We start from the raw sequence: 18,332 nt of genomic DNA, 5'->3' as shown, positions 1-18,332 counted from the left end.
TAACATGGTTTACAAAGTCCTTTCTAAGGTTCTCACTAGCCATATGAAGGCCCTATTGGATAAGTTCATAAGCCCCTCCCAGAAAGGATTTGACCTAGGTCGACAAAACCTTGATGTTGCAATCTCAACCCATGAGATAATACATTCTATGGACAAAAGAAAAAGGTCAAGGATGACCCTCAAGTTGGATCTTTCCAAAGCTTATGATCAGGTCAATTGGGATTTCTTACTTGCTGTCATGTCTAAGATTGGCTTCAATAGGATAGTAATTGAGCTAATTCAGGTGTTGATTGGATCAATCCAATTTTTTGTTATTGTCAATGGGATGCCTTGGGGATCTTTCTCTTCTGTGAGGGGTCTTTGTCAAGGGAACCCTCTCTCACTGTGTCGGGTGGTATAGGAGGAAGTACTATGCGATCAAAGGGAAGGAGTGGAGTAGAGCAGGTTAATAGTGCACGCAGGACATAAAAAATGGACAAGAGTCTCGTGGAAGCAAAGAGTCCATAAGCACATTTTTTGGTGGAACAATGGACTATTTGTCCAAGTGACAAGGCATTTACCACAAGGAGTGCACATTGAAGAGCATGTGCATTGCATTGATATTTGCCATGGTGAGGAGTTTTGTTTAAGCATAGAGCTCTCTAATGTTACAAAACCTAACATTGAAATGCCCTTGAAGTTTGTCTTATCAAGAATGAAGCAACTAAGCTCACACTCCAAATAAAATGTTTACCCTCCAATGTTACAAAACCTAACTCTAGAAAGCACAGAGCCCTCTAAACTTACAAACCAAACTCCCAAATGCCTTTGCAACAAGAAAATCCGTTGCAAGATATCATTCAAGTAACAAGTGAAAGGGGCATTTACAATGATTGTTGAATGCATTGATATTTGCCATGGTGAGGAGTTTTGTTTAAGCATAGAGCTCTCTAATGTTACAAAACCTAACATTGAAATGCCCTTGAAGTTTGTCTTATGAAGAATGAAGCAACTAAGCTCACACTCCAAATAAAATGTTTACCCTCCAATGTTACAAAACCTAACTCCAGAAAGCACAGAGCCCTCTAAACTTACAAACCAAACTCCCAAATGCCTTCGCAGCAAGAAAATCCGTTGCAAGAAATCATTCAAGTAACAAGTGAAAGGGGCATTTACAATGATTGTTGAATCACTGTAGATAGAGATATCCATTTAAAATTCGAAGAAAAGCACAAAGGCGTCACTTTAGGCTCTCAGCCACCTTGAAGAGATTCATCTTACTGAAAATCAATAGCTGCATGTTCTTTCTGTAGAAAGAAAATTTGCTCATATTGCCCAAATCTATGGTTTGTATGTAAAATTCATTACGTCATCCATTGAATAAATATGCAAAATAAAATGTAAATTTTTTACTATAGTTGACATAAGGAAAAAATAGGTGCAATTGTACACAAGATCTTTAGTGAGACCTGGTAACTTTGATCTAGAATGTAGATATATGGAAAAACTTCGATAAGTTCAAAGCAATGGGATAATATAAGAAATTAGATGCAACTATACACAATATGTTCATTGAAAACTAAGATCAATATATCTCAATTGGGATACTTAAAGCAAAAACAGAGTCTTTTGTTCATCATGTCTGAGATGAACAAAGCGGTGGAATGGAAACTATTTGCATATTTGACATGTTTCTGGGAGGTGGCATCTTCTTAAATCCATTTGTTTCTGTGTTAGTAGAAAGAAATATTGTTAGTTTCCATAAATGGTAAATATATGTTAAGCAAATATCATCTAGTTCTAAGATATACAACCTATACTGTGTATCTGAATTGGACATCTGTTAACTAATAATGATGCTATAATCATGCTAGAACATTGTCTCTCTATTGCAGAAGAAAAATAAATTTGGTGTAACATTGCAGTCTAGTTGTCTAGGAATGCTTTTGTTAATTCAGCTTCTTATACAATACTTTAATAGAATGTTTTGGTAATTAATTTGGGTTTGAAGCCTTAATTAGGAAGCATGCAGTTGAAGTTGAAGTTCTTTATATGGTTGAAGTTGGATTTCTTTATACACTAAATTTGTAGGCTTGTATGAGTCTATGAATCTTAAGAAAAGGTGCAAGGCAAAAAAATCAGAAATGTAAATTGGAGTATAGTCTAAGTATAGCATTCCTTTATTGTCTCGATAGAATGTAGTTAGTTGCAATTCGCCGCCAACATTCTTCTCCTTTCATAGTCTCTGCAATTGTAGGTGAAATGTACAATATATAAATATATTAGAGATGGTAGGTTGTACTGGAAATTAAGGGTGGGCATATGCTTGGATATACGAAAGGAAAGGATTGTGGAACTTACACTTTTTGAGTCCCTCGCAATTGAAATTATGGTGTTGTCCATTGCAATCCAAAATGTACCGTAAATCTTGAAATGTCGTAGGAGGTACACAACTGTTGAATTGTTCTTTTAGTAATTTTCAAATGGAATCATTGCTAGTTCGTGAATATGTTATTGCAATATCTTCCCATGCATATTAATTTTGACAATTCCATTCAAAGTCCCTATCACACAGTGCATGAAAGATTCTTTTGTGAAGGTCGTTATCGTTGCACATTGCAAGCAATAGAAAGAATTAGTGGCCAATGGTTGAGAGGTTGTTGCTGGTTGGTGGTAGATAGTGCAAAGCATTTGATAGGGTCGCAGGTGAGTATTCCTAGATTTTAGTGTGTCGGTGACTTGCAAAATAAGTTATGCCTTAGACCAATTTTATAGGATAGAACGCAGTTAGTTGCAATTTGCCACCAACATTCTTCTCCTTTCATAGTCTCTGTAGTTGTAGATGAAATGTACAATATACAAGTATATTAGAGATGGTAGGTTGTACAGGAAATTAAGGGTGGGCATATACTTGGATATAGGAAAGGAAAGGATTGTGGAACTTAACACTTTTTGAGTCCCTTGCAATTGAAATTATGGTGTTGTCCATTGCAATCCAAAATGTACCATAAATCTTGAAATGTCGTAGGAGGTACACAACTGTTGAATTGTTCTTTTAGTAATTTTCAAATGGAATCATTGCTAGTTCGTGAATATGTTATTGCAATAGTTTCCCATGCATATTACTTTCGACAATACCATTCAGAGTCCCTATCACACAGTGCATGAAAGATTCTTTTGTGAAGGTCGTTATCGTTGCACATTGCAAGCACTAGAAAGAATTAGTGGCCGATGGTTGAGAGGTTGTTGCTGGTTGGTGGCAGATAGTGCAAAGCATTTGATAGGGTGGCAGGTAAGGATTCTTAGGTTTTAGTGTGCCGGTGACCTGCAAAATAAGTTATGCCTTAGGCCAATTTTATAGGCTTAAGATATGCAAAAAACTAATGCAAACCAGCTATGTGGAACAGAAAACAAAGACATTTTATCTGAGAGAAAGGGCAAAGATAAGCAAAAAGTTAATGCTAGATTCAAGGTCCATATCAAAACTCTTTATGCTAATTTGAAATTCATTTATTGTAGGGCTTAGGCAAAAAGTTTAGCCTGTACCATTGAAGAACTCAAAGTTTGTTTACATATAACAGGAAATACCTTAATTAAATATTTTCTATTGAAAGAGCTTAAAGTCTTCATCCACCACCAGCAAGAGTGTTCTATAGAAACATCATGACCATCTGAAATATTTTCAAAAGGATGATAGTGTTCATGTGAACAAAAATTGGTATTGATAATTGAAGACTTTTCTTTTAATGCACTTACGAGCTTTGGTGATTAGTCTCCATCAGGTAAGTTTTTGGTTTTCAGCAATTAACTCACTTGACAGAGAACAAATTGAATCTGAAGGTGAGGCAGGCCTTGGAAGAACTCGCACAATCTCTTTGAGACATGCTCTCCAAATCTTGGGGTTTCTTTGTTACCAATATACAGAAATTAAAAAGAATAATCAAACTCAATTTATGGCTTCATCTTTTCACGAGTAAGCCAATCGCAAAGTAAACTGGAACCTGCAATCGTGCCTTTTCAAGTAAATGAAGATTTTTGTATTATTCTTAGAGCTGCAAAAATAATTCGCAATCCTAGCAGATCCTTGCCCCTCAGCCTTTGTATCCTATGTAAGGGAAGTGTGCACTTATTACTGTTATCTCCAAAATCTGCACCTTGATTTGCTTTAAGTCCTAAAACTCGCAGCGATTTTGGAGAAACATTGGAGCAACCAAAAGTTGTGGGTAACCTATGACTTGGTTGAACCTCCGGATTCTAGGCCGGTTCCTATATGATATATCTGATACCTTACTTGTACTAATGGAGATGTGAAAACTTATATGGAAAAGGGTAAAAAGACAACCTTGAACATGAAAAGATTAAAAGTTTTAAAATAAGATGATACACTGAGATTGATAACACAAAGTACTGTTATACCTGAGACACAATGAAAGTTTTTAAAACAGATAATCACAAAAACCCCTGCTTGAAGATCTGCTAATTCATATCAATAATTTAAGAGAAGTTTTATGAACTTGAAAATATATGAAAGGAAATTAATCATGATCGAATATATCAATAATGGAAACACAACTCAAAACCTATGAAATAGATATCAGATAAGGAAGATGTAAGACGACATAATTCAGAAGGTTTATTAAGAAAACACAATTGAATAACATCAATCACTTTAAAGCATACAACCAAATCTTTCACTCCAAAATTGGTTCCAATGAAAACTTTATTCCAATCAAAGGCCCAAAAAACAATACATCTGCATAATAGCTCAGAATAATGAAGAAAAAGATACTAAAGACAAAATCACATAAGCATCCTTCTTCTCCCAAAATCTAAACCCCTTCCTCCAAAAATAAGAGGAGTATATAACAACAATACAACTGCCTCAAAATAGGAAATATGGGTCGAAATAATGAGTTTACTCATTATCAAGAACCTCTAAAAACTCCAAAAACATGCTCCAAATATATCAAATTGAGGTTCTACCATCCATGCATAAGAAAAGTCTAAAAAGACCCCCAAACTGACACAAATCACTCCATAATGCAATCTAAACTCTTCAGTCTGAACTGGGCCTCTAAAAATATCAACTGAGACTGCCCCTTCAAATTTGGCATTAAAAAATATTAAGGCCCTCTCAACTGTTTGACACTCTCCAGTTGAACTTAATATCATAATGCAACTTTCCTTTAACTCAGAACTCTCCCTCTTATTTTATTATTTATTGCATTTTAATAATTATTATCTTCTAATAGTTGATTTATAAAATATCAACTAAAGAAAAATAATAATATTTACAAATTTAAAAGAATGCAATGAATAATAATAAGTTTTATTGTTTAAAAATAATAATATAGACATATAAGAGGTCTAATCTATATTATTATTTTAATAACTTACATATTTAAAAGATTCCTTATGCATGGACCCGAAAACTTGCTAAAATGTGATTAAGGAATTTTAAAAGGAAGAGTTGAGAGTTTATTTGTTATTTGGTGTTTTGAGGGCATGCACAAACAAAACGCAATAGGGTTATTGTAAACGCTAGCTGCCATGGAGTCCAACATCTGTGTTTTTCTTTGTTGCTAGATGCCATTTTGCTGTGTATTGCCCTTTCTAGAAGATGCTAGGTGCACTCTCTACTGCTGGCATGAGATATACATGGTCTCTTAAAGTGAGCCGACTGGTGTCTGCTGTTGCTTGGACGCCAAAACGTGGGTTATTTTATGAGTTCTTTTACTCTGCTGAAGACATTACTTTCTTTGTGTCTCTGCTGTTTGGACACCATGAAATATTTCTGAGATTCAGATATGAACAAATAGAGGGTTTTTATGGGCTTTCAATTGGTGTTTGAAACTGTATCCGGCCGAATCTGCTCTTTTCCTGTGGGTTTCTCTTGTCACTTGGCTTTACCTAGACGCTGCTAAACTCATTTCATGTGTTTGAAAACAAGAAAAAACGTGGCCGTCTGTAAGTAATCTTTTCCTCTTTATTTCTTTATGAACTTTCTTTATCATAGGTATGAAAAGGTAACATGTTGATGGTTATTTCTTTGTTTTTCTTTGAAGAACACATTTGCCATTTTGCTCTTTCTATGATATCTTTGTGAGCTTGCTGGGGTAACTTTTCACCATACGGGTTTTATTTTGGATGTATTGAGCCCTCCATGCATGAGCTTTGACTGCAGATTTTCAATGGGTTATAGAAAAAAACCGACTTCTTATTACAGCTGGTTATTTCTTTTGATTTCGTTAAAAGATGCACGTGATTTCTCAAGGGTCCTTTTTGAAATCATTCATCAAGCTTGTAAGAGGGTTTTAACAGATGAAAGTTATAATATCTGAGCTCCATATTTACTTCAGACCTTATTTTCTTGGCATAAAATAAATACTACAACAGGTACCTTTTCTTGAGATAACTTAATATCATAAAATCTGGGGGCCATTTTCTTCCATACTGGGTTCTTTTCCTGCCTGTTTGGCCATTTGAAATTTATCTTTACCATTTTTCACCATGAGGGTTTCTGCCATGTTTTGCTCTATAAGATGTTCGGATTCTACCGTTGTAGAGAATGAATTTGTTTGAACTCCTAGAGACTGTGACTTCTTTGTTGAAAATAATCATTCATACCAGATTTGATGTGGGTTCTTTTCTGACATATGGAGGTAACATTTTCTTGTTTTTTCTCCTTTTGAGAGCTATGAAAAGAGGGTACCATAATCATTTTCCATATTCTCTGATATGTTTAAAGTCATTGCAGTGTTCTTATTTTATGAGGCAACACCATTCTCATGAAGAGTTAAACTTTGCTTTCCTCATTTTAGACAAGCTCTCATGCACATGATTAGGCACTCGAACTGCTCCTTGATAGTTCATCAGTAATCTTGCTCATCTCTGTTTGGATTTCCAGCATTATTTCATTAGTTGATAGCTTGAAACCTTTTGAAGGATCAAATTTCTCGTTTCCATGCTTCAGCCCAGTCAAATCTTCCCATAGATACAGCCCATTCTGCATTTGAAGCTTCATAACCTAACTTGGTTTCCAGCACATTTTGGAAGATGCTTGTATATTCATACTTCTGATTTATTGTATGTGGGCTTCTAACTGCTGGAAGTTGTAATACTTGCCATATTTATCTCTGTTCTGAACATTGTGCCTTTACTGGACTTCCTGTAAGTTTTATTTTCACTAATACTGATGAGTATTATCTTGCTTCTGTCATTGCTATGGTTTGCATCTTGACCTGTATGATGCACTTTCCCTATTGGCTGGAAATGGTTATTTTTTTGTTGTGATAGATAACCTCTTGCTGTAGCTTTCATTCTTGCTGTATGAGCGAAACAAAAGGTTTCAAAACTTTGAAAGTTCGTCCTTTTAATGTTTCATTTGCTGTTATTTGTATGCATACCAATCCCACCTGCTACTCTTATCCTGTTTTCACGAGTTTTTATAAGTAAAAGGTTTCAAAACAAAAATGAATTGTCCCTTTACTACTTTTATTCTTCATGATCGACCTCTCTATCTGCTGATGTATGTCTGTATTTTACTGAGATGAATAGCGTGTAGGATGATGAAAGTGAGATGAAGTGAGCTATCAGCATTGCTTAGATCCATTGGATCTAACCCATTCTCTTTTGTGGACGCGATTGGAAGCATGGGAAGGGCGAGATCCAGAATGGCAAGAAGGTGGATGCGGATGGATGTCACTTCACCAGTCATTACAGGCAATGATTGGTGCCCATGACCTTTTTCTCCTTTTAATCTTCTTTCACATTACTGATTTCAGTAGAGTATAGGTGTATATCAGCACGTAGGGACTACTCTTACAGTCAGATGTGTGGGAGGAAATTACTTTCAGCATTTTATTTCTATCATGATTTGTTCCATCATACAAACATTGTATATTATTTCAGTATGAATAAAATAATTTTCCTTTAATGCATTTCTGAGAATTACTTGAAAGTAATAAGCACGTATATTTTCCTCCATTTGAACATGTGTGAAAATTGAACAACAGTTACTAATTTGATAATTATGACAAAAGTTGTTTATTAATTTGTGAATGAGATTAAATATTTCCTGTTAATGCTTACCTTCACACCACTAAAAGCTACATTTATATGTCATTCTTTGATGCCTCAGAATTATTGTTACACCACTACCTTGTCTTGACAACTATATACACTACATGTGCAAACCTACCTCATTCTTGGCACAACTATTTCGTGTTGATAGGACTACATTTCAGCTTATGGTTTTGGCTATTTGAATTAGTATGAAAAGGGAATTCGTAAAGGCATATTAAGGTCAGCCAAAATATTTCCATAGCATAGAAGTAAAAATAAAAAATGGAACATGACACTCGGTTTATTTCTCAAGAAAAGTATGTAGCATAGCTTTTGAAGAGATTTATATTGCAAAATAGCAAGTTTGCATCAACACTAATAGCCACGTCTAAAATTAAACAAGAATCATTGTAGCAACAATGTAAGACCCTTTTCTGATAAAAGTATGGTTTGAATATGTATATGCAATTAGCCTTCATATAACATACTCAAAAAACTTGAGTTCCAAATCTATGAAGAAACCAAATCTGAAAACACATTAGCAAGAGGTGAAATAATCGTAGTATATGTTAATGACATGAAAAGATATGACATTTTATATACTACAATACATGAATTCGGGTTCCAAGTTAGACATGCTGAATTATTGGAGAATTAGTCTATATATTATAGTAAGAGCACTTTGAATATCTATTCCTCTTGAATTTAGAGGCAATTTTAATGGGCCTCCAAGAAATATTTTGTTGTTTGTTTTTATTAAAATTGAAACTTGATATATATGCAAGATGTCGAGGTACAGGTAGTTGACTATAGAGAATCTTAATAGACGTAAATAAGAATAGAAAGACAGTGTGATGATATTTTATGATAAATTTATCATCCATAGCTTTGATACAAATTTCAATCTTCCACAGATGAAACAGCACTTAGAAATTATTTATCATTTCATAAAGGAGCTAATAGAAGGTGGAGAAATCAAAGTTCAATATTACACTGCTGTCAGCAGCAGCTTGCAAACATTTTTATGAAGCAACAGATAATAAGAAGCAATTTGGGCATCAAGGATACAACAGCATATTTTGAGCCCTTATAGTCAACTTTACATTAGTGGAGCTCTGGAAATCAAGCTTTAAAAAAGCTCTTGAAGCTCCAAAAGAGCTTGGAAATTGAGCTCCAGATTTAATTGATCTGAGAGAACATCAGAATTGTTGGTGCTTTTAGAATGGACAATTTTAACTCCAGAAGTACAAAATGAGCATAACAGATACTTAGAATTAAGCAGGTTATTAGAATTTCTCTATGCTAAGTCAAATTTACGATGTGCTGATGAAAATCTCATTGATTTTTCTTTTTTTATATTTCTTGCGACTTAGTGTGTACTAGTTCATATTTTGGATATCCGTACTAGTTTGGGGAAGACAAATCAACCGAGAGCAGAATCGAACCTGAGATCAATACTAGTTTGGGTGAGACAAATCTTAGTACCATAATCCTTGTACAACCACTAAACAACATTTATTATTGAGGTCCTGTTTCCAACATCTAGATGTGAGCAATTTGAACAACAATTCAATTTTGGGTGGCAATTTATTGTGGTAAATAAATTTGAAATGGGAAAAGATTTAGAAAGAAGAGAGAATTGAATACCTAGTTAGAAAAGAGAGGAGAGATTGTGGAGAAAGAATGGAGAATTACTTAAGCAAAATATAGAACAAAATTTCAGTTGCAACAGCTACAGAAAACCAGCTACACAGTAGCTCTGAACCGTGAGCATACCTTGCAGCTCTAGAAAGAATAGTCATTCACAGATGTAATAAAGTTGATTGTGAACATTTTTTTGTATGGTACAGATGGTGGACTCCCTTGAGATCTCTCCCAGGGAGTCCACCATCTATACCATACACTCTACCATAAAAGCTTGAAAAAGCTCAAAGAAAATAATAAATCACCTTTTGTAAATTATTATCAAGAACCCATTGCAAAACAATGTTATGATTACAGATTATTGGGATCATACTCATGCACTAAGAGAATGGTCGGAACTTATTGATGTATCATGTGTACATAGTTTCATATACATAACGACTTTATACACAGCTTTGTTTCTCTTACATTTGCCTGGTCTTCATTCACTAGCTACAGAGGTTCACAGTGACATGCTAGCTTGGACTTTCCTTCTAATAATCATACACATGTTTCTCTCTGTTCCTTCCAAAGTAATTAGCCTGACATTAGTATAGATCCTTTCATTTTCAATGCCTTTTTATGCATGATATCCATTAGAATTCATTGATACCCAACAACTAATACGAGTTAAGTTCCTACTAGGAATAAAAACTTCCCTTTAAAAACCAATTCCAATTTGATAAAGCTTTTCACCATCCTTTAGGCGTATTTCTAAAACATCATGGACCTGTCCATCATGATTACCGATGTAAGAAAGTGTCAATGCTTCCCTAGTTGCATATAGTCTTGTATAACCAAACTCCATGCCTCTGTAAAGAGACCTAGCAGGTTGTGGGAAGATTGGATCTGTGGGATGGTCAGGCCTAGGCTCCCATATTGGTTGCCAGTCTTGCCCTCCCATTCCAATCACAACATGCACTGGAAGATCAGCACCGCATGACATGTTTTTCATTGGACAAAATCTCTCATACTTGTGAACATGGCCCCATAAGACTAGATTGACTTTATACTGTACTAAAAGAGGTTCTAAGTGCTCAATCATCTTTTCGCGGAGGGGTGCTTCTGTAAGTGCATTGTCAGTAGTATACATTGGACGGTGACCTTGAACAACCACAAAAGGAGTCTTACTTCTGTCAATGTTTTTCATATCTTGTTCTATGAAGGCATATTGATCACTTCCATTTAAGAAATTTGTTTCAGTGGATAGATATAAGAAATGTACAACTCCCAAGTCAAATGAATAGTAGAGATTTTTGGTGGGTGGAGCAGCAGTTCCAGTGGGAAAGGAAGAATTCCCAGGCATATGAAACTTTAGACTGTAAGGCACCCCACATTCACCACCCCCATCTGTACCATAAATCTTACTTGCCCATTCAGGTTTCCATGGTTGTAATGGCCAATCATATTCATGATTTCCTATGCAGACATGAAATGGGACCTTGGATGCAAGAGGCTCAATCTGAGTAAAGAAGGAATCCCATAACCATGCATAACCTCTGGCATAGCTGATGTCACCAATATGTGAAATAAATGTAGGCCTATCTCCAACTTCTTCTATGTCACGTTTTAGCCATTTGATAGTAAGCTTGCTCTCCTCTTGGGTCCACATAAAAGTCCTATATGGAACTGATGTTCCCAAGTCACCAAATAGGAAGGCAATGGTTTCATCTGAATTTGTGTTTTGAGATATGAAACTCTGAATTGAACTCCAACCAATCTGATCACTTCCAACCTGCCAAATAAAAAAATGCTCCCTATTATAAACTTGGCTCTGGAACCAAAAGCATGGAGGAAAGGAAAATTGAAAATTGTGTTGCATATTTTTTAGTATAAAAACAATAATAAGATTTCTGAATCCTGTTTACTAGAAGATTTCTTATGAGCATCAAAAACATTGATGAAGAACAAAACTCAAACAAAGACATTTTTACAGCTTTTACAAATGACAAATAGGAAATGTTTTTCACAGAAAGTCAAATCCATTGACGTCCCGTACCACTGTAAGCATCACCTAGATCTAATGAGTACTAAGTGTTCCATTTATTCTCGTAAGAGATGGATTCGTGTGAATCACTATTCATGAAACATAGGTAAATGAGTTTGACTCAAAAACTACACAGTTAAATCCTAATAGCAATATCATAAGCTACTTCAAAGTTGAATTCTCAAAACTTAGTGATGAAGTGATTCTATTTGTAATTTTTTCAAAGTAACATATCACTGCCCACAGCTTGGATAGGGATCCAGCCATATTTGAAAGCCCACTCTAACACTAACTGAATGGAATTCAATTGCTTTTTGGATGATAATTCAAGTAACACAGTATAGCTAAACTACTTAAAAGTATTTCTTACCACTAACTTAGAAGCATAATCTTGTAGTTAATTACACAGCTCACATGTTTCTAAAAGGTGCCAATATAAGGGTGAGACCTTATGATGGGTTTCTGCATCTCATTTTAAGAACTGGGAGATTCATGATGTTAAAAAAAATCTATAAATTAATTGAAATTATTTTGTACATGTAGAAATGAACAGTAAAAAAATTGGAATGCTGGAAATTGCACAACCAATATAAGATTTTTGTCTATTTATGCAACTCATCTCAAAATTTTCAATTTCTATTAATTATTATAATTTTATATTTATTTATTCATATGAATGACATAATGGTAATTTGTAAGTCTCTCATCTAAGAAATCTTGGACTGAATTTACTGAAACTTATAATAATAATAATTTATCTCAACAAATAATAATATTAGTAAATCTAAACTTCCGCCCATTACCTATAAAAAACAAAAAAAAAAATTTTACCTGATAAAAATAGCGCCTCCCTGACTCCAGTCCTTGCATGACAGCATCATGAATGTAACCCGGATCCCTCCATCCCAAGCTAGTATTAGCAGGCCCATCACACATGTCAGACTGCTTATAAGTGATGGACAAAGCCTCTGCCACCTCATCCAGTCCTTCCTCTTGGAGCCCATATTTCACGTAGCTCTTGAAATCATCCTTGGTGATAAACATGACACGCATCTCATCTTCATTGGAAGTAAATGCCAAGTGGATCTGAGCTGGCTGGTTCAGGTTCTGAAAAGTTACTGCCTGACTTGTGGCCAGCAGATTGGCAGTGGAGGGCAGGGGATTGTTATCTGAGTCCACTGGAGTGGTATTTGTAATCTGGGATTGGTCCCAATGGAATATTCTGAACTCATAAGGAGATCTGAGGTTTATGAGGGGAAGATTTATGGAACAAGAACCCTTTTGCCAATTTGGACATGTGGAGAGAAAATTGTAACCTATGAAATGATCATCTGCAGAATTGGGAGGGGAATAAATGCCCACCCAGTCTAAGTCTGAGGGAGAAGAAATGCCTTCCCATTGCAGAGTGACGTTATCTCCAGAAGTGTTAAGTATATTTGGAAACGCTTCCAGTTTGACCCCACCCGCTATTGCTATTGCTACTGATGACACCAGCATCAAAAATGCATTTCTGATGAAACCCATTTCTGATATCAGACCTCTCATGAAAACAAGCGCTGAAGAGTAAATTCGAACCCAATCTCCTCATAAGAGAGAGAGAAAGATTGGCACCAATCAAGCAATGAATGACTTCGAAAACAGGAGTTCAACACTGGAAAAAGCTGGGTGTTGAATTAATTACATCCAAGTCTAATATATGAAAAGCATCTAGATATCATATCAAGTATGCTTTGATCATTATTTTGTCCAGATTCCACAAACTTCAAATTTTTTAAGCACCCTGGTGACCCTGGTGAGAATATCCGCTAAGGGACGCAGTCAGCATCTTATTTTTTTGAAGCATCCTACTTTTTGAAGCATCCCGGTGAGAATATCTCAAAGGAACACATTTATTATGTTTTCTATTTTTGAGATATTTGAGGCCCCATTTGTTTGCTGAAATTAATCTGGAATAGGGAAATGGGAATAGAAAAATTGGAATAAATCTATTATAATTTTGGCCCAAAATGAGAATAAATCGAATTCCAAAAAAAAATTAGAATTCGATTTATTCTCATTTTTGGTCAAAATTGGAATAGATTTATTCCAATTTTCCTATTCCAGGTTAATTCCAGCAAACAAACGGGCCCTGAATGAATGAAGAAATTTTAATGGTGTATATGAGATTGTAAGAGATTATTCATTATCTATAGGAGTTGGAAATGTTTAAATAGTAGTAATAATACCATAATTTTGACATGCTTAATTAGAAGTTAAAGAGTTTTTGAATAATTATTGTAGAAATAAGTTACAACTTTTATTATTTCAAAATGATATTGTATTAGAAATTAAAGGATATATTATAATATTATTTAAATGTATTTTAGTTATTTATAATATTATTTATTTATTTTTTAAATGACAAATCAAGCGAAAAATGTAGTCTATCTACGAAAAGTAGATTCAAACTCTAACTCTCGCTCGTGAACAAATATTCCAGATCATGGAATTCGCCCTAAACGAATTCGGAAGTCTGAAGTTGGAAGACTAGAGATTGTCAGCAATGTAAAACTACACAATTGATATAACACGTTAGATCCAGAACTAGAAGCATGAAAATTTCCAGCAAAAACAAGCAATTTTGAATCTCTTGTTCAACTTCATAATAATTGAAATGCAAACATTGTCATCAAGCAAACAAAAAATGAAATGCAAAGCGGAGGTAAATGGTAGCCAATCATGAATCAAAGAAATAAAAGATTAGGCGCCATAATACTCACTTCCACTCCAAGCAACGGTAAAGAAGCAGAAGATAAGCGGTTGAAAAGCCAGGAAGTCTTCTTCATAAAGACCAAGTATACAAAACCAAAAGAAATCAAGGCAATAAAAGACAATACAAAGAGTAATAGCAAACCCTTATTTACACAAATCATCTCTAGACCTACAAAAGTTTTGGTTGCTAATAGTATTAAACTTGGCAGTTAGATACCATTGCCCCCTTGCTCAAAAACCCAACCAATAGATTGATTATGACTGCAATGACCCCTAAGCCATCTGTTTATATTCCCTTGCATAAGAAGAAACAACTTGACGTAAACAAGAGAATCAAATATATAAATCCTCATCCTGGAGAAACAAACTATGTTGAAAACAGTGAAATGATCACAATTAGCAATGAATGTAGTGAAGCAAAATGACAGGAATGCTCTGATCTAGGAGTATATGCAATCTGGAACGGCCTGACAAGATACAGAGCTAAACTAGAAAAGAAACTAACAAAGATCTGCAGTCTAAAGGTAAGTAACATCACCCCTTTTGACAATTTCTCTTGGTATTTGCAATGTCAAGATCATAAAACTAGGAACGAATTAGTAGAAATATCGAATTGTTACTATAAAGGGCATCCAATCAAATTTTTAGCATGGCAACCTAATTTTAATGAAAATAGTAACAAGAAGTTATAGAGAATAAAATGGATGGAATGTACAAATATTCCTCCAAAACTAAAGGACATTAACATCATAAAAATAATAGGGAAAACTTTAGGAGATCTTATAGGTTTTGAAGTAAACCATTATAAATCAAGTAAGATAAGATTCTTAGTTTTGATGAAAGCAAAACAAAGTGAGCCTATAATGAAAAAATCATAATGAACGGATCAATAAATAAATTAACCTTCACTAAATATGAAGGAGAAATCAATGAAATAACTTGAGCAAACTTTAGAAAGGGAAACATAAAGAACAATCTAAAAGAAGCCTTGAGGAACATCAAAAAAAGGGAGAAGAAGGTAGATGACAACAAGGAAAAAAGAAAATGAGTTGACAGAGAGAGTACAAATAGTCAAGTCTTGAGGGCAAAAGAGGCAAATAAAGAAGAATAGAGGGAAAACATAAGGATAACAGAAGACCTAGAGATAGAAAGGAAGAAAAACATGGATTATCAACTCATAATGTATAAATACAAAAATTGTAAAGAGTGCAGACAAGATAGGGAAACCTTAGAAGAGATATAGCTTAATATGAAAAAATTGAACATTCTTTCTCATGAGGTGTTGCTCCTACAAAATGATCTAGAAGATCAATTTACTCTAGTAGATTTTAATCATACAGAGCACAAAGGCAAGTAATTCATGAGGTTAGAATTAGAAAATAGCACAAAAAAAGTATGTGATATAGTGACAAAAGAATTAGAAGATGAGATAGACACGGATCAAGGTGCAGTGGAAAGCAATAGGGAGACAACAATAGACAAGAGCAAAATTGGGGTATCAGATAAACATGTAAATCAAGAACAAATCTTACTAGACAACGAAGAAGTAATAATTGAAAAACAAGAATAGAGCCCTAGCATACCGGTTGCAGATTCAACTCAGAGTAATGTGACCATTAGGAAAAAATCAAAGGAAACAAGTTATAAGTTCTGGCAGACACCCATTAGTGGGATAGATATGGTTGATTTGGATAAGGAAGAGGAAATTAGGATAGAGGACAAGACTTCTACAGAGCCCCTAATACCAATGGAGATAGAAACTCTAATTAGAGAAGCATAACAAAATAGCAGTCAATCAAGTAACTAAAAAGAAGATTAGGAAAATCAGCAAGGAGGTAATACGAATTGGGAAGAATTTGGAATCATGGGGGAAAAAATCTCCAGGAAAGGAGTAGAAAATTGTGGAATTGAGGGGAAAGGTAAAAATGTAGAAGAAGAAGAAACTCCATTAAACGATGAAATGATTAGAGAGCTTTTATCAGAGGGACAATAGGAAGCAAAAGAGTCAGAAGTCTCAACAACAGTCAGACATCATTGAAATTTGGAAAATTTGGGAATATCCATTAATCAGGAAGGTCTGAAAATACCTAATTGTGGAAAACAAAAACTAAAAAGAGGACAAAAATCACTGAAAGAGCTTAGGGAAGTAGCAGGTCAAGCAAAGGAACAAACTAAGATTAGTGAAATACTAAAGTTGGGAAAGGGAAGAGTCTTCCCAAGGACCAATGAGAATAACATGGAACGCTAGGGGCCTAAATGCCCCTAGCAAGAAACACTCACTTAAGCATAACCTCACATTAACATAAATCTTATTAATTCAAGAAACAAAATTAATTAAAGAAGGAATTAAGTTAGGATAGAAGTTAGGAGTATGGAAAACTGAATTTAAAGACTCAAATGGAGCTTTGGGTGGATTGGGAATACTATGGAACAATCGTAAGATCGATCTAAACGTAATAGCTACCAATCCTAATTGGATGGGATGTAGAGATTCAAGACTTAAAAATAATCTTCAGATCATAGTAATAAATGTCTACAGGCCTATGCAACAGACAAGTTAGCAGTATGGAATGAGATCAACACTTTTTTAATTAATCAATAGAATGAGAACTTTATCATTGGAGGAGATTTCAACACAATACTAAAAAGGGGAGAAAACTATGGAGGTATCCAGAGAATTCCACGAGCAATAGTGGACTCCAGAGAATGGGTAGAGAATAACTCACTCATAGATAGTCCAACTATGAATAGAACATATACATGGAATATTAGAAGAAAAGATTTCAGCTATATAGCAGAAAGGTTGGACAGACTCTTTTTTATAGGAGACTTAAGTAGCTTAGACAGAGAAATCAAGGCAAAAATACTACCACTGGCTGGTTCGGATCACTTTCCTGTAAAACTAGATATCATGGAACCATCTAAACATATTAGAAATTTGTTTAAATGTGAAATAATGTGGTTCCTAGACAAAATTTTCATGGATAACATAAAAAGCCGGTGGCAAGAAGGACAAGTCCAAGGATAAAAAATCATCTGCTTTGTATCTAAACTAAAGACACTAAAGGAATTTTTTAAAAAATGGAATAAATTACAATTCAATAACATATTTAAAGAAAAAATGGATATAGAAGAAAAGTTGGAAAAATTAAATAAAGAAGTTATAAAAAATGGAATGAATAATGAAACATATTCGCAAGAAAAATAATTCATATCAAAACAAGAAGAAATATTAGCTAAAGAAGAGGTGTTATAGAAACAGAAATCTAGGGGAAAATGGCTAGCAAAAGGAGATCTTAATACAAAATACTTTCATGCTAGTGCCTTACAACACAGAGCTACTAATAATATATTAAAAATGAAAAATATACAAGAAAATTTAGTAGACAATCTAGCTAAAATTGCAGAATTAATAAGTATGAATCCTCTAACTAAGTAGCACAAGAGGAAATGTTGAAAGCAATTCCTAAGGTCATCACAGAAGAAGATAATAAAGCTCTCAATAAACCTTACTCTCTACAAGAGATTAAAAATAGCTCTCTTTAATATTAATTTGAATAAATCACCAGGTCCAGTTGGGTTTCAAGCTTTCTTCTTCCAAAAATGTGGGAAATTATAAGAGTAGATTTGTGGAAAGCAATTAAAGCATCAAGAAATGGGGAAAAACTATTAGCAGAAATTAATCACACATTCATAACACTAATCCCAAAAAGAGTAAGGCTAAAGAACCAAGAGACTTCATACCTATTGCTTTCTGCAACACGATTTATAAAATTTTATCTAAAGCTTTAACAAACCGACTAAAAGAATATCTTCCTAAATTAATATTAAAAGAACATATTGGGTTTGTCCCCGAGAGATCTATTCT

General features: G+C 34.4%; 1 protein-coding gene and 1 long non-coding RNA gene across 8 annotated transcripts in view; one reads left to right on the top strand and one right to left on the bottom strand.

The window, feature by feature from the left end:
• LOC149567213 (uncharacterized) overlaps positions 1-7,919 on the top strand; it is a 37,650-nt gene extending 29,731 nt beyond the window's left edge. For all 7 annotated transcript variants that reach the window (XR_016362372.1, XR_016362373.1, XR_016362367.1 and 4 more), the window contains one exon: positions 7,537-7,919. This is a non-coding gene — a long non-coding RNA (uncharacterized LOC149567213). The remainder of the gene's footprint in view (positions 1-7,536) is intronic.
• Positions 7,920-9,978: 2,059 nt separating this feature from the next.
• Positions 9,979-13,575, bottom strand: LOC149567212 (putative inactive purple acid phosphatase 2). Its single transcript, XM_089820393.1, has 2 exons — positions 12,545-13,575; positions 9,979-11,461 (listed from the first exon to the last, which is right to left on the bottom strand). The coding sequence occupies exons 1-2, from the start codon at positions 13,256-13,258 to the stop codon at positions 10,388-10,390; spliced, it is 1,788 nt and encodes a 595-aa protein (XP_089676519.1). The 5' UTR covers positions 13,259-13,575; the 3' UTR covers positions 9,979-10,387.
• Between the last annotated feature and the right edge of the window lie 4,757 nt (positions 13,576-18,332).

The sequence above is a fragment of the Cupressus sempervirens genome, chromosome 3 (assembly GCF_028749045.1).
Source record: "Cupressus sempervirens isolate cs-2001-9-10 chromosome 3, ASM2874904v1, whole genome shotgun sequence".
Lineage (NCBI taxonomy): Eukaryota > Viridiplantae > Streptophyta > Pinopsida > Cupressales > Cupressaceae > Cupressus > Cupressus sempervirens.
The sequence above is the reverse complement of the archived record's forward strand: the minus strand, read 5'-3'. Positions and strand labels throughout refer to the sequence as shown.

Bases quoted from the DNA above. Each gene is read 5' to 3' on its own strand.
- LOC149567212 (XM_089820393.1), bottom strand. From the start codon at position 13,258: ATGAGAGGTCTGATATCAGAAATGGGTTTCATCAGAAATGCATTTTTG. The intron at 11,462-12,544 runs GTAAAATTTTTT...TTTATTTGGCAG, and splicing joins GGAGGCGCTATTTTTATCAG to GTTGGAAGTGATCAGATTGG.